General features: G+C 52.0%; 7 protein-coding genes across 7 annotated transcripts; 5 read left to right on the top strand and 2 right to left on the bottom strand.

Annotated features, from left to right (window-relative positions):
* Window positions 1-2,709: 2,709 nt before the first annotated feature.
* On the bottom strand, window positions 2,710-3,133 carry Z520_10727 (uncharacterized protein; the record flags this gene model as incomplete). The annotated part of the gene is made up of 2 exons (XM_016781219.1): window positions 2,710-3,042; window positions 3,083-3,133. The coding sequence occupies 2 exons, from the start codon at window positions 3,131-3,133 to the stop codon at window positions 2,710-2,712; spliced, it is 384 nt and encodes a 127-aa protein (XP_016627672.1).
* Window positions 3,134-5,271: 2,138 nt separating this feature from the next.
* Z520_10726 (uncharacterized protein) lies at window positions 5,272-6,576 on the bottom strand (the record flags this gene model as incomplete). Its single annotated transcript, XM_016781218.1, has 2 exons — window positions 5,272-5,999; window positions 6,051-6,576. The coding sequence occupies 2 exons, from the start codon at window positions 6,574-6,576 to the stop codon at window positions 5,272-5,274; spliced, it is 1,254 nt and encodes a 417-aa protein (XP_016627671.1).
* Window positions 6,577-8,152: 1,576 nt separating this feature from the next.
* On the top strand, window positions 8,153-9,226 carry Z520_10725 (uncharacterized protein; the record flags this gene model as incomplete). Its single annotated transcript, XM_016781217.1, has 2 exons — window positions 8,153-8,614; window positions 8,711-9,226. The coding sequence occupies 2 exons, from the start codon at window positions 8,153-8,155 to the stop codon at window positions 9,224-9,226; spliced, it is 978 nt and encodes a 325-aa protein (XP_016627670.1).
* Window positions 9,227-10,621: 1,395 nt separating this feature from the next.
* Z520_10724 (uncharacterized protein) lies at window positions 10,622-11,203 on the top strand (the record flags this gene model as incomplete). The annotated part of the gene is made up of 1 exon (XM_016781216.1): window positions 10,622-11,203. The coding sequence occupies one exon, from the start codon at window positions 10,622-10,624 to the stop codon at window positions 11,201-11,203; it is 582 nt and encodes a 193-aa protein (XP_016627669.1).
* A 2,485-nt stretch (window positions 11,204-13,688) lies between these two features.
* Window positions 13,689-15,752, top strand: Z520_10723 (uncharacterized protein; the record flags this gene model as incomplete). Its single annotated transcript, XM_016781215.1, has 1 exon — window positions 13,689-15,752. The coding sequence occupies one exon, from the start codon at window positions 13,689-13,691 to the stop codon at window positions 15,750-15,752; it is 2,064 nt and encodes a 687-aa protein (XP_016627668.1).
* A 1,601-nt stretch (window positions 15,753-17,353) lies between these two features.
* Z520_10722 (uncharacterized protein) lies at window positions 17,354-19,250 on the top strand (the record flags this gene model as incomplete). Its single annotated transcript, XM_016781214.1, has 3 exons — window positions 17,354-17,786; window positions 17,877-18,417; window positions 18,482-19,250. The coding sequence occupies 3 exons, from the start codon at window positions 17,354-17,356 to the stop codon at window positions 19,248-19,250; spliced, it is 1,743 nt and encodes a 580-aa protein (XP_016627667.1).
* Window positions 19,251-19,965: 715 nt separating this feature from the next.
* Window positions 19,966-22,432, top strand: Z520_10721 (uncharacterized protein; the record flags this gene model as incomplete). Its single annotated transcript, XM_016781213.1, has 4 exons — window positions 19,966-20,280; window positions 20,576-20,768; window positions 20,885-21,103; window positions 21,315-22,432. 4 exons carry the CDS (start codon window positions 19,966-19,968, stop codon window positions 22,430-22,432), a joined length of 1,845 nt encoding a protein of 614 aa, XP_016627666.1.
* Between the last annotated feature and the right edge of the window lie 283 nt (window positions 22,433-22,715).

Raw genomic sequence — 22,715 nt, 5'->3', positions numbered from 1 at the left:
TCAAACGACTGCCGTTTCGGCGTCGCAGTGTCACTGTGCCAGGCTGGTTGCGGTGGTTCCCTGAACTGAATGCATCACACATTCGCCGCATATTCCTTCATCCTTGGTTCCAATATGCGCCCAAAGCGGCCCGTTCTTGTAGAAAAGCATGGTATCTTCGACTGATGCCCCGACCTCTTTGTGTTTTCGCCATAAAGACGCACGAGATAACATCCTCATTCCGAGCTGATTGTGCAAACTGCCACCTCTTTCGACCCATCCAGTATCCATAGTCCTCGTTCTGAGCGTAAAGGCGATTTACAGATTGCTTCTCATTTCCCGGAGTGCATCGAGGAGAAAAGTGAACGCAGAGTGCCGTGCGAGGGAAGCGTAAACCCACCTTGTCGATTCATCTCGGTCTTCGACCTAACAGTCTGGACCGGCCTCCAGATGCTCCCGCCCAGGAGACAGTAATTGACCAGTGCGCAATCTGAGACTGGCCGTGTGTTGGCGTGCGAATTAGTTGCAGGGAGTCGAGGAAGGTGTCGTCGGTCACGAATGTTGTTCACAAGTCGCTGGGGAGACTCAGGGCGCAGTCCGGATTCAACCTTCCTAGCCTTGGCGGCTTAAGTAATAGTAAATCCACTCGGACCTCACTTCTAATAAGAGTAAGCTCCGAGATAGCTCTATTAAATATAACTTAAAAGTTCTTTTATTCTATAAATACTTATTATACTTAATAATTATTAGATAATTATTTATTTTATTAATCTATCCATATTTAAGTTAGTTATTATATGAAATATAAAGTTATAAAATAGCTATTTAGAAGTTATTAGACTTAGTGATACTTAGCGATACATAAAAGTAACTAAGTATGTTAAGTCTACTAAACCGTGTTTTATCTCTTTTATCTTAGTATAGTTGCGCGATATATCTTCCCTCGGCTCTCCTTCCTTCTTAAACTACTATGCTACCGCTGATATAGGTTTCTCCCGTCACAAATAATAATGAAATGTATAGACCTCTAAGCCTGTGCTGGCAGGACAGGTGATTAGAATCAGCTGTTGTAGTTCATGGAAATAATGTCATGAATATATCCATGATCATACCCAACACTGAATCCCAAGAACTGTTCCTGCACCACAAGACGAGGAGCAACAGCTCGAGAACTTTATACCAACACCATCAATGCTGTGTAACACTTCGTTTGTTGAACAAAGGTGCCCGAGACTGACGCTCATACCTGCGCATAGTTGAGGGAAGAAGAGCAAGAAACGTCATGCCAAACATTCGAGTTTGGGAATTCCTCATATGGATACTGACAAATGATTTAGTATTCCATAGAGATCTGATTCATGGCAGCGCAGCAAGTTTCTCTCAATGAGCTCCTATCCAGTGATCTTCGATTTGCCATTGCGCTCCTCTTCATGCTTACCGAGAACGCCTCCACCTCTGACAGACAAGAAGGACACTCCCAATCCTCACCTAGATAAATCGCGATCAATGTCTTTGGAAGACGAAAAAGCAATCATTAGCTTATTTACCTTCATTTCTGCCACCAGCAAAGATCCATGTAAGGTTACCGCGTTATGTCTACAGGAGGACCTAGAGGGCCACTCGCTTATTCTGCAAATTGCTGCCAATCGTGGGGATCTGTTGAGTCTCGAGACTGGACTGGAAGAACCAATCTAACGTTGATCGTAGAACCAGCTCAGAAGTTCCAGAATGTTCTTTTAGAACTTATCGTACGTCTAAATCGGGATCGGATCTTGAGCCGGCTCCAATCGCGCCATGCGAAGTGGTTGGGCAATTTCCGGAAGCTCAAATCGACGAGACGTCCTCTCCTACCTCCCCGTGTCATCTGCTCGACTAAAAAGGCTTGCTACCTGTGCAATCTGCTTTCCCCCCCATTGTGCATGGTTCATTTTTGATACTTAGAACCCATGGCAGACTTTATCCGAAGTGGACACTTCGAAGAGATATCCTATCAGATTCGCAGATACAGCCAAATGTCCCTGAAGAGAGTACCATCAATACGGACTGGAGGAGAGTACTACCAGCACAAGATGTCGTTATGGGGGCCAGAGCCCCAAGAATCTCACCAGGTTTTTTTTTTTTGCTGCTCTCACATGTCACAAGTCGGATCGGCTTCTTGTTTGGAAGGATTCAGATCAAACAGAAGTAGCAGCAGATTCACCAAATACGTGGCTAGAGCATCTGAATCCCAATATGTTTCCGTTGTCCACGAATGAGATACCAAACAATGAACCTCTGACTTCCAATTCTCCTCTGTCATAGCATCAAACTGCGTCGGTCATAAAAAAGTGTACCATCGCGAAGCAGCCAAAGAATTCGAGAATCTATTATAGGAAGCACATGTATAGTAGATACCGAACCAAGATAAAATAAGTATTGTCCTCATGAATAATGGAACTAAATACTAAGGGCTGATGTCGTACCACCAAACCCCAGGTTTAGTTAAAGCTATCTTACGTCCCATCAGGATTGCAACACCTCGGAGCCTCTCCCGTATATTGGACGCAGCATGAATTACAGCATTCTGTATATGTAGTAAAATCACATGATGACAATGGTGCACTGTCTGCCAGACAGGTTGAGGTGGTGGCGGGAGAAGTATCAGTGGTGGTGGTGGTAGTGGTATCGGTGGTGGTGGTAGTGGTAGCAGTGGTGGTAGTAGTGGTATCAGTAGTGGTGGTAGTGGTGGTATCAGTAGTGGTGGTAGTGGTGGTCGGAATGGTGGTAGTGGTGGTCGGAATAGTAGTGGTAGTCGAAATAGTAGTGGTGGTCGGAATAGTAGTGGTAGTCGAAATAGTAGTGGTGGTCGGAATAGTACTTGTGGTCGGAATGGTACTTGTGGTCGGAATGGTAGTGGTAGTCGGAATGGTAGTGGTGGTCAGAATGGTACTGGTGGTCGGAATGGAACTGGTGGTAGTGAGGGTGGTAATTGTCGTAGAGATGGTTGAAATGGTTGAAGTGGTGGCGCTTGTGGTAGAAGTACTCGTAGTCGGTTTTGAACTGCTGGTAGATGTAGTAAAGGTACTAGGGGTAGAGGTGGCGGTCGAGGAAGAGACGCTGTTACTGCTCGTGGTTCCTGTAGATGCCCAAGTGCTACTGTCCGCTTGTCTTCCATGACTGCTGGTCGAGGATTTATGAGCGAATCTTGACCGGGTAGCACTTGCAGGAGTGGGGTTAGTGTGAGAGGATGTTGAAGCCTCACTACGCCCTTCGGACCATTGTGGAGATGCAGATTTGACTGGCCTGGGCCTCGAGGAACTAGTGCCCCCTCCTTCCCGTTCTTGCCAATGCGAGGTCGATGTCGATGTCGAGAATGAATCCCACCGGGAAGAGTCAGGCCTTGCAGGTTTTGCCACAGGAAAGGCGCTGCCAGACTGAGAGCGTGTCCACTCGGACCAAGCTGGTTCAGCAGCTGAAAGAGTGTTTGTAGATTGAGCTTCTGTCCACTCCGACCAGGGTGATGCAGACATCGCTGACCGGACGGGCGTGGATGGTATGACAGATTTCTGTCCTTTAGAGATTCGGAAGGCCGTCGGGTGGGGAGAAAATGCAGAGAACTCCTCCGAAGTCGCCGGGGTCGATGTAAAATCGGTGACTGGAGCAGGGGAGACGGTCTCACCCTTGGGCTCTGTTACGGTCCAGCTGTCGGGATGCCAGATAAAGTCACCGGTTTCAACGGCGACAACTTTGCGACAAACATTTCTGTCTGCTGTGTCTGGGTCTGCGTCTACGTCTGGTGACGACGCCAATGTTTGGCTGATGGCTGAGAAGAAAAAGAGTGAATAGAGTGAACGAACGAGCGACATGCTGAATTTCAGTGACTATAACGAAGGCTCTACGGCCCAAGCGAGTGTGAGAGGATAAAAAGAAGGCAGATGTCGATGTCGGGTAGACATGAAGGATCCAAGCTTTTAGTATATGAACCGGGTTGAGTGAGGCTCCCACTTTTGTGGATCACTGGATCGTGGAAAGTCGAGTGGTGGTGGCCAAAGTCAGGGGCAGCTGCACTAGTAGTATCGGCCTTCTGCAGAATCTCATTCTCCATTTCAGCCAAATCGAATGCGGGAAATACAAATCGGTCCTATGGTCCCCTGTAAGTGGTCTAGATTCGGTATGTGGTGGTGGTTGTTGTGGGGGGGGGCGGGAACTTATCCCTCGAGAGATTTGCACCGTACTAACTAGTACCACAAAGCTGAAAGAAGTTGAAGTTTAATTCGAGGAGAGTTGAATCGAGGAACCGGCGGTGGAAAATTCTTTCCAAGAAGAAAGAGAACTTGAACTTGGACGTCTTCCATGACTCGAATACTAGTAAGTACTGAAGTTCTGGGCCATCTCACTGCCACTGCACTGCCGTGTATCCCATAGAGTGTGCCTTCTGGGCTCGTTAGGTGCTCGCTAGCAGCCTGACAAAACAGAGCAAATTGAGGAGTTGTTTCTGGGCGAGACCGGGACCTAGGCGTTATGTACTAACTACCTGCGAAATTGGGGTCCTACCTTGTTGTTAGGTACTCCACGTTAGGTCCACCCTGCAAGTTCTAGGAGCAAGTTCAGCAGTAGCTTACCTGGAAGCCCTACGTATCGAAAATCGACAAGTACTTTCATTTCAGACCAGCATTGCTTCACATCGATGGACTTGAGATATCTTTGAAATACCATAGGTGTGTGAGGGCCATGTTCCGATGATTGAACCTTTCTTCTGATCAATCAAAAATACATGCAGGTTGATGAATTGGTGCCTCGTGGAAACTGGGAAAAAGTTTTATTGCCCGAGGAGAGGGTTCTAACTAGAGAGGGCGCTAGCCCCAAATGGGTAGGTCCAACGACGCTGTTTTCTCAACGCCCTACACGAGCGACTCTATCCGTTACGTCGCACTGTCGAAGCTGCGGTGGCCCATACCTAGGTAGTAATGTCATGAACACCAAAGACACGAAGCACCACGCATTCATGAATCACTTGCGAGGACTTGCCTCCTAATATCAGGTCAGAAATGGGGAGAATCGGTGGGGTCCTTGAAATTCGCCAGCCATCGTCATCATTTGAATCGCTTGTCTACAATGCTCTTTTGGTCTCGGATTTTCCCAAACCCTCCATGCTCTCTGCTCAAGCCTGCTCTTGTGCCTAATGACCAAGAAAATGAGCTATCAAATACCCGCAGGTCGATCAGACTGGACTGAACGCCCTCCGTATATGGTTCGTCCGCGCAGATGCTATTTGACCAACTAACGCCATGCTCACTGTCCCCAAAGAATGATTCAAAGCAACAAGCCAATGGCGAGTTCGACATTACCGCCTGTCTGTTGGAGCGCTGCAATGGCCTCCTCTCTCGTGAAACCCAGCTCGGTCACTTGGGCTATCGATTCTGCTGTAATTGGCTGTGGTTCGCCAAAGTTGCTGGAACCTTGGGGCACGGTCGACGGGACAGCTCTTGCGGCAGACCCCGACTGATCCGCAGTGCTGCTGCTTCCCTGACCGGACCCTGTTTGATTTGACGATGTAGATGCTCCTGGCATAACAGTTCCGGTCTTTGCGCCAACTGTGCTCCCCCCAGGTCCGTCGACTTTGGGCTCGTTTTCCAGAACTTCTTCCATCATCTTCGGGATCTCGCTTTCCGGTAAGAAGGAGATCTCGTCGTTTTCAATGCGCAGACAATTCTTTTTCAGATCGATGCACATCTGGTGCCGCTTGAGCATGTCAAGCCCTAGTAGCAAATCCACGTCTTTGCCTTCCATGACCGTGAAGCTGCTGGCTAAGTTGTACTGTCCGATTTGAATTTCGGCCGAATGAACTCGACCCAAGATTTGCGCAGTGCCCACACCTTTAGCTATTCCTCCGAATCGTTTGTCGACCAGCCGCAGAATGCCACACCGTTCGGCGGCTGACGGAGACATGATGGTCGTTTGTGCGCCGGAGTCCACGAATGCTTTGATAGGATGACCGTTGACGACAACATCGATATAAAGCATGGTAACCTTGCCAAATGCTGAAGGATACACGTCAGCATAACCGCCCTAAGAGTAGGTCTGTGACTTACCTTCAGGAAACTCCTCCATTGCTTTTTGCAGATTTTCTGCGACACGTTCTTGTCGGATCATTTCCTCAATCTTCTGTTGTGCATCGACGTTGAAAGGGTCGGCCTCTAGCAGTGCAATCTGCTCTTCCTTCTCCCTCTGCATCTGCTCATTGACCCTCAGCCTCTCTGCCAGCAGGTCGTGGAATCTCTGTTGATCCTGAGCGGCGGCTGCAAGTTCGGGATCTTGTCTCCGAAAATCAGCCATAACAGCAGGGTCTTGTAATATCCGGGTTCTCAGTGGCTCGGCATCGTTGATACCTCTGGCCCTCTGTGCTGAGGGCTGGCCGCTCGGTTGACCCTGTGCCGGCCGCCGCCTTGGAGGGTTGGCTTGGATGGCCATTGGTATTATATCGCCTTCCTGGATGTTTAACTGCGCGAGGGTCATGGAAGTGTCTGCGACTGCCCTTCCCTCTCTTAAGAATATTTGGGCAGATGGAGGAACACCGATCTCAGCTTCGACGAAGGCTTTGATGTCGTTGAGGGTCATATCGGGGCCGACATCGAGAGTAATGAGATCTGCCGGTAACTCTCTGTCGGACGACACAATGGTTATGGACGTGCGCCTGCAAGGATGTCAGCTCAGAACAGGGCCGAAAATATCACTATATCGCCTGCACCTACATGGTGGCGGTTGATTGTTGAGGACAGGTTGGATCAGTGTGAGGTGAGACTGCGGCGGGAGGACCTCAAACACCGCTTGGAGCACGATAGTGACGATCTGAATGAAATGCAAAGACAAGGAGTCAAGATTGTTGTCTGAGAGGTGCGGAGGAAAGGTGGACACTTTTTTAGAAGTGATTTCTCATCAAACTTGGCCAACAAACAAATACCGCCTCATGGAAGAACTGGATGTTCGTAGAATGAACCGCTCAGGCATATTTACGATGACGCACCGTGGGTGGCCAGGCCGCTTAACTTGCTGTATACAGGCATGCCCGCTAGTACCTGGAGCTGTCATCTCGGAGGGGTCCATCAATCCCCGACAGGCTCTCCAGGTAAGAGGCTAAGCATACCACTTGTACCTGAGCTACCTGAGCTACCTTATATCCATTTCCAGGTAAACTCTTTGGCGGGGTAATAGTGGATGGATTGCTGTGCGAATCCTGCGGAAGGGTGTCGAGTTTTAGTCCTCTCATATCGAATGGAAATTTGCTCCTGCTCCCACCGCTGCCCCAAATAACTACCTGGTACCTAGGTATGCAGTAATTAACATTCTTACCTTGTAGGTAGGTACGTGGTGCATACCTGCTCGCTGGGTACCTGCGTTGTACTCGGATGGTCCGTGGCTGTTGATCGCCTCCATACCTAGGTAACAAGGGGAAGAGTCTCCCTCATGTCGCTGCCTCCCTCGAGAATAGCCGGACTCAGTACATGTTTGTAGATCTGGAGTGGAGAGTTGCTTAAGGGGAACGGGACCTTCTTACTTGCTCACAGTTAAACCACAAGCGACAGGGTCCAGGCAGTTTTCCCCCTTTGCAACCAACCCCCACTGTCCTCCAACTGTGCCTGCGGTGCCCACTACTCGTCGAGTTAGGAGGAGAAGGAGGGACACTGGCACCTGTCAGCCTCTCGCACGGTGCCCGCCACCCACCCGCTGCCCTAAAGTCGCGTGCCCTTGCAATTTCTTCATCTCACTTCGAACTTCAGCCAGCGAGCCACATCATATTCCATCCACCTTACACTGCATTTTGTCACTGAACTTTTCCACTAATCAAGCGTCTGGCTGATTCTTCGGACATTGACTTCACACAATTGCTCTGCCAATATCGACATAGTGGTTGGGCCGCTGTCACCACTGCTCCTTCATCGCGTCTTGTGTCAGGCCAGACGCAAATTGAATTTTCACCTCACGCCATTATTTCTAGGTCCTTTTCTCCCCTTGAAATTCTCTTTTCGCCTGGGGTCTTATGACGGAGCCTGCTTGGAGCTTCCCCAATCACACAGCCAAGTCAGCTACCAGCCAACCGGCGCGAATTCTCTTGCGGTCTAATCCTTCTTCAACCGGCATCTCACAGTAGAAGTCGCCTGTTTATCCGGTTGACGACTCGTGCGAACCAGTAAAAATGGCCCCAACTCAGGATTCATCGAGCCAATCAGAAGAACCGATCAAGCCGAGTTCCGCCAAGGTCGACGAGACCAGAAGCGGTCAGTCCTCACAAGACGAAGATGGCTTTATCGACATCCAGCCAGAGGACGTGGAAATGCAAGATAGCCATTCGGATGCTGTTGCTCCACCTCCGAAACCGCCCTCTGACTCATTAGAGCTACAGCGTATTAGTCATTCCGACAAGGCTGAAGAGGTTCCAGACGAAGAAGACGATTCTGAGGACGACCGTGATTTCATGGCCAATCATCCCTTGTTGAACATGCTGACCGGGCGCCTGGGAGCTCGTCGACGAGGCTCTTCGCATAAATGGGATCACCTTCATCCTGAAAACCAAGCACTGTCTGTATCTGACGTGGACCAGTGCACCTCGCTTGAGGACGCGGCCTTTTCACCGCAGGAGAGGGCAACTCGGGAGAAGGTATGGCTAAACACAGACTTTTCCTAATGCGAGCCACTACCTTGATCGTGGTTTTGCCGATACGTGGCCGTTCTGCTGACCGTAGCCTCTACACAGTTTCAATACCGTCTTACCAGATGTCCCGAGTTGAGTTTAGGGCTGTTCACCCAACCGACAAAAGCAGAGGCGAAGGATGCGTCCACTCCGCCTCAGCGACGCCTAATAGCGCATATCGTCTCGACCAGGACTCCTGCGCCTTGTGTTACTGAGGCTTCAATGGGCATCCCTTCAAACTGGAGGACGAGGCGGTCTTCGCTACCAACCGGCGACGATGAGGAGCCTCTGGGGCACCAAGACATGGGTGGAACTATCTGTGTCCATTCTCTGGCGGTGACACCCGAGTTTCAGAAAATGGGCCTGGGCTCGATCTTGATGAAGTCGTACATCCAACGTATGAAAGATTCCAAGATCGCTGACCGGATAGCGTTGCTTGCTCATGATCATCTCGTTCCATTCTACACAGGGTTGGGATTTGCAAACATGGGACCAAGCGCGGTGACATCTCATGGTGGCAACTGGAATAATATGGTGACTCTCAGCATCATGACTGTGTGCCAGATTGGACTAACCTGAGGCAGATACTCGAGTTTAATCATGAGGACGACGACTAGACGCGGATGACGCCGCTACGAACCCACTGGACGGCCACTTTACTCCTCGCGCCTCGTTGTCATCGCTCCTGAAATTCTCCGGGCCCAGATACTGAAAATGAGACGCTCGAATTGGACCGATGCTGTGGATACTTGTACTTTTGGCCTTGATATGGCGTATGACTGAGTAGGCTGGCAATATCTTTCCATGAAAGATGATGTATAGATGACGCCGTGGAAGCACCAGATGGGATCAACGAAAAGTACGTCTGCTTGAGAGCCGTACCGTGCTGCCGGGGACATGCGTGATGTATATGTACGGCTCCTGACGCCCCAAGAAATGGACCCTGAGTCTCATCTCCTGGAAGGCCTTTGTGGTTAGCATGGGATCATTCTATTTGTATCCTGGCCCGATATGGGGCACACGGAGGCAGCCTTTGTCATGCCGACTACAATCGTCGAGTCACCTCTAGTGACCAAATTCCATTTGGACCGCAATACAGGCTGTTGACCTGATGAGGCTTATTGCTTGTGATCGTTGACTGACAAGGCAGAGGTGGATGGATAGAAGGGAAAAATGGCGCGTTGAAAGGACAGCCGAGGGAAGACCAGGTGGAGCGCAACCTCGCACACCAGCCTCACCAATGATATTCCGTATGATTGCAACTCACTCCGCTTACCATCACTTCGCCCACTTCGCTTCCACACTCCCGGTTTGTTCCTCGTCTCCATCATCGCCCGATGGGTAATAATGATGGATGGGTGGCCAGGCAGTCCCGCCGTCTGCTGGTGACGATATTGCTTCTGAAATCTGCTCCTCCTCCCACCGTGATTCATATCTAATGTTTATCTTTTCTCACATATTCCCCAGCGACGAGACCCGCACCTCTACCTCTACCTCTGCCTCGTCTACATTCGCCTGATCAGTTGCTTCCATCTGTCGAGAAACGAACGTTGTTCTCTAGCTCAGCCCTGCTGCATCTCGGAAGTTCCTGCCGAACTTGACGATACAATAATATCCTCCTGCGCCGCACGCTGCTGAGTGACTCCCCACGATTCCCAACCCTGTCCAGCTTGGTCAGAGTGCGCTAGACGATCTATCCGAGTGACATATGGTCGTCTTGCGGAGAGGCCAAACAAAATAGGGTTAAAGGTGCGGAGGGTCCTCACGGAAGAGTGCGGGTGAAGGGCGTCTACAGTGTACAGGGTCAGGCACATTCAGGCCTATCGCAGCCTGCGCTCACCAATTCCTAATCGGTTACCGAGCATCAGGTCATTCGTTTAAAAGTCCTGACCTGGGCCGCGACGACTATCTATCGACGACAATTCCCCTCTGCCTTCTGGCATCGCCCGCCAGAGAGCCAGGTCTGTAGGCACAATGCCCACCAACCGACCCTTCTTCGCAAACTTCTTTTCGGCCTTTCGAGCCCGCACGAACCCGGCGTTCCAGGCAAAATCCAGCTCGACCTACGACGCCGTGTCGCCCGGTTCGCTCGTGGCAGCTGCACATGTCTCTACAACCACAGCGACAGTGACCTCGTCAAGTACAAGGACAATAGCCACGAAAGGAACAGGAGAGACTTCAGCCCCATCGCAACAAGTGCAGTCAAAATCCAGCTCTACCACGCCTCTTCCTTTCTCGTCCAACCCAAGTTCACACAGATATGCAACGCCTCTATCCAGATCGCCGGGGACGAGTTCCCCTGGCCCGCACCCAACGCATACGACCACCAACCTATCAATGTCACCGCCCGGCACGTCGACTCCAATGACTAGAGGGCGACAGAGACGTGGCAGCGACAGCTCTAATTCTTCGGGAGGATTCATTGATGCATTGGGTCCGGAAAAGTGGTATATTGGCGGCCGAAATGCCGCGGGTGAAGAGACCTTTTACAAACTCGGCTTGGTAACAGGAGGAACGGGAAGAAGAGTACGCAGCTTAGACCGGCTGAGTCTTTAAATTTCAGGAAAACCTAGGGATAGCTACCAGAGAAACGCAAGACAGACTGAGGTGCAAGGCGAAGGCGAAGTCGCAGCGGCGATCCTTCAAAGCACGAAACGGTCATGAAGTGCTATTCCCGGTTTTCAACTTTTCACGATCAATCCCTTTCAGACTGATCGGTCGTTACTTCCCGCGCGCGTCTGGGTTCCGACATTGAAAAGCACGACGGCAAACGGAGCTTCAGAAACCATTCTAGCCTTGCATCTGGGACAAGACAGGGCGAGCGGAAGCGAAGGGTTGAGACGCGGGCAAATCACTGCCCCAGATGAGGACGTTCAGAGCAAGGCGTCAACGGCGTCAGAATTCAGATAAAAAAGCAGTGGCCATGGCCCCGGGCAATTCTTTTATAGGATCGCATATATTGCCGAGCAGGTGCTCTGCTTCACTTTTTGGGCTGTGGGAGCATTGATGGCACAGTACTTGAAATATGACAGATGATGAACTCCGGAACCTTTGTATACCGGTCTTCTAACGGCCGGTGTCAGACTTCTTTAACGCTACGGAAGGTAGGGGAATGGGACTCGCCAACTCGGTAAGAACTGTGCCCGTAGACTATCCTTGATTCACACAGCACGAATACCAAAATTGGCAGCGGCGTCAAACATGATCGAGGTACCTATTACGAGAAATGGGCTTGTATGCTTTGGGGAGGTGATCGATGAGGAAATCTGATTATGGCACGCTGCATGTGCAGATGGCGCGGAGCCACCTCAAGCGTTATTGTGATTCGGGCCAGGACGGGTCTCTGTGTAGCCCAGCGAGTCCAGTATGGCACTCAAGGAGATGATGACATTCTTGGTACAGACTTACGGAACCATGCCACAGCTTTTCGTTGTGAAACTGGGAAAACTGGAAGCCGCCTCTATCAAGCCCGCAAAAGAGCGGTCGTGGATTGTAATAGTCACGATTATTCCAAGAGTTTATGCCCCGAAGCTCCGACTCTTCTCCGGAGCCTCATCCAAATCATCAAGCCCCCCGCCCTCACCACCAGCAGCACCACCACCATTGGGTGCCATTGTTTGTTTCCTCCCAAGCCCGTGTGATCACTCTGCATGGGTTACCCTTGCCTATACCGAGTATGAGCAGCTAAAACATGCTGTGCGATACTACTAATGTGCAACAATTATCCAGGTATTCTCCTTTCCTTGGCTGCCTTTGCTGATATTTGCGTCGGCCTGTAGCAGAAAAGGAATGCTCGGCACCAAAATCTGACCTCCCCATCTAGGTACCACCACCAGAAGGACGTCCACCATTCTTACGGGGACTCGGTTATCGGAAGCTTGAGGGAATTCCCACCTTTAGTGATCCCCAAACCCGCGGACTTTCGCTCCGGGCATCGACTCCTACGAGGATGAGCGTCGAATAATAGACTCCGTTGGCCATGTTACTCGGTTCTCCCAAAGGGGGCGCACCCGGCTCTGGTCAGTACCTCGTGCCAGTCGAAGCAAACGGTCACCGCTTGTGCAGCTAGACTAAGACTCCAAGTAGCCCCCATCCGGCTTGTTTCAACTCCTATTCGCACCCCCCAACGCCTCCTGCACGCGCCGGCCCCTCGAATACGAGCACTACACAAGACGTTTCAATAAGTCCGGCTAGTGTCTCGTGGGGCATGGTGTGGAAAAATCCTGCTTTGGCGCCTGCAAAAACCAAAAACTTGTACGCAGTCTTGCCTGGAATTTGCCGCACGCTTGAACAAGCGAGAAAGCCAAAAGCCTAACATAAGGAATAACCAACCGACGCTGTCAGAGAGCTACTAGTTGCAGCGCAGATCTTGGAGCGAGAAAGCCTCTGGCGCCCCTGACGACCGCCTAGTGGCTGCATCCCAGTGGTCCCTATTTTGCGAAACCCTCACCTGGCGCATGCAGTTGCGAATCCGCTTCAAGCCGGCTGCTGGACAAGGACAACAAACCAAGTGCTACGATTCAAACTTGACCATCAGTACCTACGCCCGAGTCAGTCTACGATTAGGTGGGCGCTCTTGAGTGGCTCTGGTTTGCGGCACTGGACTCTTGAATCGTCCGCGAGTGAGAGGGCGGGTTTTTCGCTTCAACAATTTCCATCCGAACCAGACTACCCCCGAAAGCACGCTGCTCAGTCATCCTTCGGTGCTGGAGTTCCAGGCACCATCCGAACTCCAGGAGCCTCTTTGGGCAGACGAGGGACTCCCTTCCAGGTCTCAACAAGGTGCATCCCGCCGGTGGCGACCGTTGTGCCTACGCCAAATTTCGCATAGCCTTTTGCTGCAAATCGTTATTATTCATTGTAAATTCAAATTCGGTTCCGTGTCAAGCAGCCTCCCCCCTTACTCTAGGGATCACCTTTGTCATTCTACCATTATTTGTAAACGGCCTCCGCCCGCGCGCCTCAAAAGTACGGACGTCCCTCTGGCTCTGGAATCGGTTTCTTCACGAAAATAGACATGAAAACTTACTGATAAGCGAAGATGGCGTCGCGAAAACGCACCGCGGAAGAACATCCTGACGGTGTCGTCAGGGCGGCGAGCAAATCATTTTTCGCCGCCCCGCTAACAAACTCCTTGACGTCTGATCACCTCAGTCCTCCTCCGAGTCCAACTTCGAGTTGTAGTCGCCAAAAACCCGCCGGCATGGAAAGAATTTTCGCACTGTCGCCGACGCCGACTGTCGTCCTCGACAAAGATTTACGAATAGTCATCCTTTCGAATTCCTGGCAGAAACAGGCCTGTATCTCACTGGACAGAGTTCGTGGCAAATCCTTTCTGGAGACGATCGACACGTTGCACCTGCCAACAGATGCCGTCACCACCACCCAACTGATTCAGGGTGCAATCGCGAGCCGCGAAGAGCAGCGCTCTGAACCCCTACAAGGCATTCAGGCTTCCAGCTATTGGCGGGTCCGCGTGGTCCCCATTTTTGACGAGGACGAGCTCCTCTACGTGGTTATTGAGGGTGTTGACGCTACGCTAGAGGTCAACGCGACACGAGAACAGCTCGCTCAACTGTCATCGGCAGAGACATATCGCATCTTGGTTAGCACCCTTCGCGACTACGCCATCTTCATGCTGGATGCCAATGGCTGTATAGCCACGTGGAACACAGGCGCCATGTTACTCAAACAGTACACCCGGGAAGAAGTCCTGGGCCGACACTTCTCGACTTTTTACAGCGAAGAAGACCGAAAAGCACGGAAACCTGAAAAGGAACTGGAAGTAGCGCTGCGAGAGGGCAAAGTTGAAGACGAGGGCTGGCGGGTCAAAAAGGACGGGTCGAGGTTTTGGGCGAATGTCATCATCTCTCCCGTCTACCGCGACGGAGTCTTGACTGGTTTCAGCAAAATCACCAGGGATTTGACGGAACGAAAGGCGGGAGAGGCACGACTCATTGCTGCCTACGAAGAGGCATCCAAAATGAAGTCCGACTTCTTGGCTAACATGAGCCACGAGATTCGAACGCCCATGCATGGGATGCTCTCCGCCTTGTCGTTACTGATCGACACGGGCCTCACGGACGAACAAAAAGAGCTTGCCAACATTATCGATGAATCGGGAGCCATACTGTTGCAGGTCATCAATGACATCCTCGATTATTCCAAGCTCAGCTCCGGAACGTTTTCCCTCAACAAGGAGGTCATGAATATTGCGGAAATTGTCGCTGCCGTGCGACGGTGTTTCAATATAGGGTCGGCCGAAAATTTGAGATTTGAAATCGACCTGGATCCTCACCTCCCAACGTTTGCTCAAGGAGATCCTCTCCGCTACCGTCAGATTTTGCAGAACCTAGTGTCAAACGCAATCAAATTCACCGACCGAGGCTATGTACGCGTCAAGGTCGCTCTCACCCACGAGGACGAATCCTCATATGACATCAAAACCGAAGTGATTGATTCTGGTATTGGCGTCCACCCCGACGCGGAGAATGTCTTATTCACCCCATTCACCCAGCTGGACACCTCTTCGACTAAGAGATACAAAGGCACCGGACTTGGCCTTTCCATCTGCAAGAGTTTGGCCGAACTTATGGGTGGGGTGGTGGGTTATCTGCGGAATCCAGAGGGCCAGGGAAGCCTCTTCTATTTCACATCCAAGATCAACAAGTTAGAAGTCTCACCGGCCAAACCATCTCCCAAAGCAGCGCTGGATATGGATCTCAAGAAGTTGGCGCAAACGAAGCACATCCTTCTCGTCGAAGATAACGCCATCAATCAAACCATCATGGTTCGCCTTTTGCGAAGCTTTGGCCTGGAGAAGGTGGACGTGGCTGCTGATGGCGCCGAGGGGGTGAAGAAGGTAACCGAAAAACCTTTGGCCTACAGCCTGATCTTGATGGACATTTCCATGCCGGTGATGGATGGTGTGACCGCCACAAGGAAGATTCGGGGAGCTGGTCATGTGGTTCCTATTATTGCCATGACTGCCAACGCGTTGAAAGGAGACGAAGAGGCGTACCTTGCAGAAGGCATGAACGACTATATTGCCAAGCCGGTGGACAGAAGGCTTCTTATGGAGTCGCTAGTGAGATGGCTGCGTTAAATTATGATTGAATGCGGATTTACAAGCAATGCAGAACCTGGAGATCCTGAAGCTGGTCTGAAAGGGGCCACGGACCGTTACTGGGATAGCCATGAGGTGCAATATGCACTTCGTCGGCAAGCATGTCGACCCCATCCGCCGGTGTGACGCCCTTGTTCCAACTCGCTCGCACTAGCTTGCGTGGAACTAGCAATTTCACACCAGTGCTCTCGGTTCAAGATCCCTTGGGCGTCTATATCGAGACGTACAGCAGAGGCTTTAAGATCGAGTCGAAGGCTGAGGAGCAACCCAGGCTTTGAAGACAGCCGAGAAACATTGCGACTGCAGGACATCGATCCGGGATTTTATATTCTCTTTCGAAGGTTCATACGCAGTGTGCGCAGACGATCGACCTAGAGCGAGTCCTTGCAGTAATGAATGGTAAAAGGTTCAAGAGTCGTTGAATAGGTGGATCTCAAACTTGACCCAGCCAGCATATGATTCCCAGAGTCACCAAAATCCAGGGCAAGAATTCACGAGGATGAATGGCACTGCTCAACGCGCCCGCTCGGGTTGAAAATGTATTGCTCTACGACGCAGTTGACAGGCTCTGGATCTGGTGGATGGGAGACTTTTATGGGAAAGCATTCAGGAGTTGCGCCTCACGCGACTCCAGAACTCCGACTACCTTCCTTCATGGCAGGGACTCACAAATGCATCTTTGACAGGCAGTGGCAGTCAACCTCGAGGTCTGGGCAAGCCATTACCATTTCGAGTATTTTTTTGGGGTTTGGGCCACGGCTACACTGTCCCAGATTGCCATGATCACCGGTTCCCCACGCTGACGGCAGCTCAGGCTTTTGCCTCTGGGGTTTTGCGAAGGCGAGGCGCCAAGCTCAAAAAGCAAGATGGGTGCAAGCGAAGCGAGCGGGTTGCTTACGTTTCTCTTCTCAGACTGGGTGTATATACACTCGACGCCATATCGCACATTTCTGGCCTATGGCAGCTTGAACAGCCTCGGCCCCACGGCCTGACAAGCGCACCCTCCATTGGCTCTCGTTTACAAAGTCATGCTTGGATGAGACACCACTATACGAAATTTTCACTCGAAATGAGACCGAGTCTCTGTCCTCATGGCGACTGCCGAACCGACTGGCGGTGGAATAGAGGTCACGTTTGATCTAGAATTACATAAACGAAACAACCATTCGACTGCCGTTGTTCCAATAAAAGGGCCACCAGGGAAATCTCGTGGCTGACTCATTTCTTACTACGGGCTCGACTACGGGGAGATCCTGGCAACAAAAGGGCGATAGTGACCCCGACTGTCTTGATTATCAAAGCCAACTGTCCAGGCCATTCTCAGCGTCTGTCAGGCTGTCCCCGGCTTCCGGCAGCATCTCTCTCACCTGGGTAGCAAACCTTTCGCTCTGCCCCTTCATCTCACCTCTGGCCTCTTGCACTTTCCGTTTCGGACTTGGCCCTCGTCGCTTCGAGTTAGGGTCATGCGATCGTCAGGTCCCTCATTGCGACTCGTACCTTTCCTTAGTGAATGGCAATCTGGTGGACGATATCAACAACTGCTCTCGCCATGACGGATTTGCCGTACACCGTCTATCTGCATGGCTTCCGACCCGCAGAGAGAATTTCTGTTTCTCAATCAGTCTCTATCTTCCAAACCCCGCTCGCAGAGGGAGAAGGAGCTCCAAGATGCCGATCGTCGAGCTCATGCAGCTCGGAACTCTAGACTCAAGCGACCGGTCCAGCAGGCCGAAGACGAAGCCACCAGCATGGAAAGCCGCTCCTCCAAGAGACCCAATCCTCGCCCGGTTGAAGACGTTGAACAAGATGGGGACGGCCCGGCTCTTCCTTTTGTCAATCAGCAGCTAGCTGTACGACCCAAGACTCCAGAACATCCGCAGACGATGCTCGGGCCATCTCTCGTGCCAAAGACCCTGACCTCGACCATTCTTCTAGGTCAGGGCAACCACGATCCCTTTGACACCGCCTCGGTTAGTGGACTGCCTCCTTTCATCTACGATATGCTGGACCATGGTGAGTCGTATTCTCTCTGACCCCAGCCGCTTTTGCCCGTGTGAAGCTTTAGTGCCCCTGATCTCGACATGCGGTTCAGTTGGGTGTCAGAATTTTATGGTTCTGTCGGCGTTGCTGATTCTCGTGCGATCTTTCAAGCATACCGCGTCGTCTGGCCGACCGTGATGAACCAAGACCCGAAGGACACTCCACAATACATGGCCATCAGACGCAGAGTCGCCCGGGAGACTCCATTTATACTTCATGCACAAATTGTCAATGCTGCGTGGCAGAGACTACGGCTGCTTCCGGCCGGTCACCAGTCTCGGTCACTGATCGCACAAGCAGCAGCGTACCATGAGCGGAAGGCTCTCGAAACTGTTGCAGACATGCTGCAGAAGCTCCCAACACCGCCCTGGGAGGGCATCGTTGTGGCGCTGCTCTTGGTGACATGGCCGGCGGGAACCCACGCGGAGGGCCCGTCGAAGTATCCTGTGTCTCCTATGGCCACAGCGCAGAATCTCCACCTTTTCAACAACATGGAATTGACGCCCGGCAGAATCCAGCAAATTCGGCGATTCTACCACATCCTCGAGCCTCTAGGTGGTCTGGATGGACTCTCGGCGCCCGATCACTTGCATACCTTCAGCATGTGCGTGACACCCTCCCCCTGGATAGCGTGCTTTGAGCTGGTCGTGCTGATTGTTGCCTTCTAGTGCGGACACGTTCGTCTCGTCGCGACTCGGCGTCCGCCCTCTTTGGCCATGGCCCAACAAGCTACACTACGCCTTCGACGCATTTGACGATCTTGTGCTGGATACACCTGCATTTCAACTGTCTCTGGTATTGGGCCGAGGCTTCTCTTGCCTGAAAGATGCTCGGCTTGTACGTCTTCTGATGATGGCATGCAGAACCACGCTGGGAATTGATCTGTATCAGCGGAAGTCTCCTGCAGCACCCTCACTCAGGGATATATCTACGGTTCGGAATGCCGTGCAGCACCAGCTATGCTCGCTCGATCCACCGTCTGAGCTGGTGCCCACACATGACGACTTGCTCTATAACATGGTACGGCTTGCTGCGCTGATATACAGCGACCTGGTGCTTTTCCCGATTGGCGAATCGGTGAATCTCAAGTCGCAGCTTGCGTACGACCTGCGCAAAGCGTTGGAACTGTCCTTCACGGGCGAGACACGGGAAACGCAGGCGGAGCGTGAGCTCATACTCTGGTGTCTGACTATGGGCACGATGGCATCGCACGGGACGGTTCACCAGGAATGGTACGTTGTGCAGTTGGGGCGGAACTTGCGCGAGGATCGCCGACTCCTGGACTGGATTCTATTCCAGACACTGATGTCGCATTTCCTGTGGTGGGACTATGTGCTGCAGCCGCGGTGCTGGGATGTCTGGAATGAGGCGGCGCAACCGGTCCGGGTAGAGGAGTTGAGTTCAGCTCCTTCTGAGAAGCGAGAGGATGATCCATAATCGATCCTGATGTGCTCGTAGCTTCAAGGTGGAGAGATTCGTGGGTTTGCATAACGATATCTCGGTCTGCGGTGCAAGCGCCGAGAATGTCTAAGTAGTCGAGACTTTGATAGTCGGTTCCGCGCCTCTTGTGCATCGAGACTGCATCAGACATAGGCCTATAGGCTACTGGGGCATTTGGCAAATTGCCGACAGAAAATAGATGCATGATAAGACGAATTGCTGCAGTGTCTGAGCATGGCTTCGTCAAGTGCGTCTGTGGTGTGTGTGGCGGGTTCTTATTGGGCGGCAAAAGAAGAGAAGAAGGGAAGAAGAGGATACCCAGAGAGCTGGGTACCTATGCACATGCGTTAATATGACTTACTACCTAGCTACCTAGCTACCTAGCTCACTAGGTACAGTACTTTGACTCCATACCTGCACGGGGACTTGGTAGCTCTGGTAGATTCCTACCTAGTACTTACCTACGGTTCCTACCTCACTGAGTTCCTTTTTCCCCCTCCTTGTCTCTCTTCTTTTCTCGCGACAACACTTCTGCCAATGCCTTCATTTCCGAGATACCGCCTTCTCTCTGACTTCTGAAGGCGGGACCATTGATTTTTTTTTTCTTGCCCGATCAACTTCTTGTCATTAAGTCCTGAAACAAGCAGCCAAGGAAGCGCGGACCAGTGGGGGGTTTAAAAAAAAGCCAAATAATCAATAACTAGGTAGGGGCATGGCTTCCACCTCATCCTCATCCTCATCCTGGTCTTCGGCCTCCGCATCTCCCGCCGCCGCCGCCAACATCCTTTCCCTGTCCCTCGCCAAATTCAAAGACACCACCGCGGTCAGCCCGCCGAATATCGTGGTCCTCGTGTCCGTATTGCTTGGGTTTGTCCTGCTGCTGCGCCGCCACGGGAACGCCAACCCATCCCTGCCGGATCTGCCGTGGGTTGGCCGCAACGACAAGGCTTGGGTCCTGCCGGGTCTGAGGACAAGGCTGTGGTGCTCGGTCAACTATGAGGAGGCTTTGAGGAGGGCGTATGATCAGGTAAGGGTTTTTGAATCGTTGAGTTGGGGGAGCAAATCGGTGCTTTTTCTTTCCTTTTCTCTTCTTCGTTCCACGAATTCTTTCTTCTCGGCGATTGGACTTGTTATGCTGGGACGGCGGATATGAAGAGGAGAGAAGGAAGGAAAGGAGAAGAGGAGGATGCGCTTTCTGGGATTTGATCTTTTTCTATTGGTTTTCTCCATTACATGCCTATCCCGCACTGTTTCGTTCTTTTCAAACCCATCACCTCTGCCGCCTGAATGGGACCGTCGACCTGACCACACTTCCCAAACAGTATGCCCGTCACAACAAGCCGTGCATCCTCGCCACCCTCGACGGCGAGGTCGTTCTGCTTCCTCCCTCCAACACACCCTGGCTGATCGCCCAGCCCGACAATGTCCTCAGCGTCAATGGCGCGCACAAGCATATCCTACAGACCCGATATACCTTTCCCAAGCCCGAGATTATGGATCCGACTGTTCATTTCGGTGCGTTACCTCCCCACCTCACCCGGGTTCGTCCCATCCTTGGATCTGGAACATTCGGTTTTTCTAACCCGGTCGCTCTCGCCTTGGATATTGCTGACGTTCTCCTCCCTTGCTAGACGTCATCAAGTCCGAGTTGACCAGACAAGTCTTCAACGTCACGCCCGAAGTATGCGACGAATTGGCCGCCGCTGTGGATCAAATCTGGGGCAGCGAAGCTGATCCCGATTTCGAATACTACTCCGACGCCGAAGGGTGGAAGACCGTGGTGCTCTTTGACAGTCTCACCAAGATCATAGCCAGGATCTCCAACAGGGTCTTTGTTGGGCTGCCACTCTGTGAGTATCTTCACTTCTTCTCCTCGAATGGAGGATTTCTGGAGGCGGGTAAAACACTGGCGTTGTGTACTACGGGCCGAGGAAAAATGAGAGAGCGTACGGTTGAAGAGCCGTGCATCATGCCCATGACAGTGCCTACGTCCGCTTTAGAAAGATCGCGTCTATATTGGTAGTTTTCACTGAGCGAATGCTGATCCGACATTGGTTGCAGGCCGTGACGAGCGATATCTCAAAAACGCAATCGGGTTTGCCGAAGACATTGCATATTCTGCAACAATCCTGCGACTCTTTCCCGGTATAATCCGCTCTGTGGTCGCTCCGATAGTGACGTCTTCCAACCGCGAGCATACTCGCGCCTACACTGAAATCCTCACGCCCGAGATCATCCGGCGTCAACGCCTCCAGCAAGAAACTGCGAGCGACTCCAAGCCCGAACCCAAGAACAGCGAAACGGAGCAGGCTGAGAACGGCGCGAAGAATGACTTCCTCCAATGGCTCTTGACCCGCTCGCTCACCAAATCGTATCCTTCGCCCGACGAGACGAATCCAGAAATCATCAGTGCGCGCCTTCTGCATGTGAACTTTGCATCCGTACACACGACTAGTTTTATCGGGACCAACGCCTTATTGGATATCCTTGCCGCACCACTCAATGAGCGCGTCCTGGAAACGCTGCGGAAGGAGGCCCTGGACAACATGGAGCCAGATACAGGGTCTGGACCGGCTTCGAGGATGTGGTCGCGCACGGCTATCGCCAGAATGCACTACCTCGACTCTGCCCTGCGGGAGAGTTCGCGCCGCGCCAGTATCATAGGTGTGGGCGTGAACCAAAAGGTCGTTGCTCCTGGTGGTATCACGACCCCCGATGGGACGCATTTGCCCGAAGGCTGTATGGTCGCCACCCACAGCTGGGGATGCCATAATGACGAGAGCCTCTATGAGGGAGCCGACAAATACAAGCCTTTTCGCTTCGTCGAGTTGAGAGACAAAATCTCGGATGGAGTTGGGGAAGGTGGTAGAGACAAAGCAGATCGGGAGAAGGAGTACCTGGACAAAGCCCACCTCTCCTTTATCGCCACCTCGCCCTCCTACCTTGGGTTTGGACACGGTCGACACGCCTGTCCCGGAAGATTTTTCGCTGCGCAGGAGTTGAAGCTGTTACTGGCGTATCTGCTCTCGCGGTACGAAATCCACATGGCCATGGAAGGAGGAATAGGAGGCAGCTGGAACGGGAAGGGCATCAGGCCTGAGAATTACTGGGCGGGACCAAACCACGTCCCGCCGATGAGTGCCAAACTGCGGGTGAGGAGACGGAAGGAGTTCCAATAGTCTGGTGCGAGCACTGTGAAGAAAAGCATTCTTTTGGGGTCTTATGTTGTCGGCTGACCCCAAAGCCCCAAAGATGGTGTTAATCGTTAGACAGGCACGAAGACTGCGGGACGTACCTAGTACATGTGACTTTTTGGATAGAGATTGATGAGCACTTCCTGACATTGACAGACGCAAAGTCGCAGTCACACTTGCAGCCAATGTAATCAGTGAACGACATTGGCCTCGGGCTTGAGAAGGAGGTGTCTCTGGAAGTCGAAAGTCGACCCGTGGCGCACAGGTG

This window comes from Fonsecaea multimorphosa (genome assembly GCF_000836435.1).
Source record: "Fonsecaea multimorphosa CBS 102226 unplaced genomic scaffold supercont1.32, whole genome shotgun sequence".
NCBI lineage: Eukaryota > Fungi > Ascomycota > Eurotiomycetes > Chaetothyriales > Herpotrichiellaceae > Fonsecaea > Fonsecaea multimorphosa.
The sequence above is the reverse complement of the archived record's forward strand: the minus strand, read 5'-3'. Positions and strand labels throughout refer to the sequence as shown.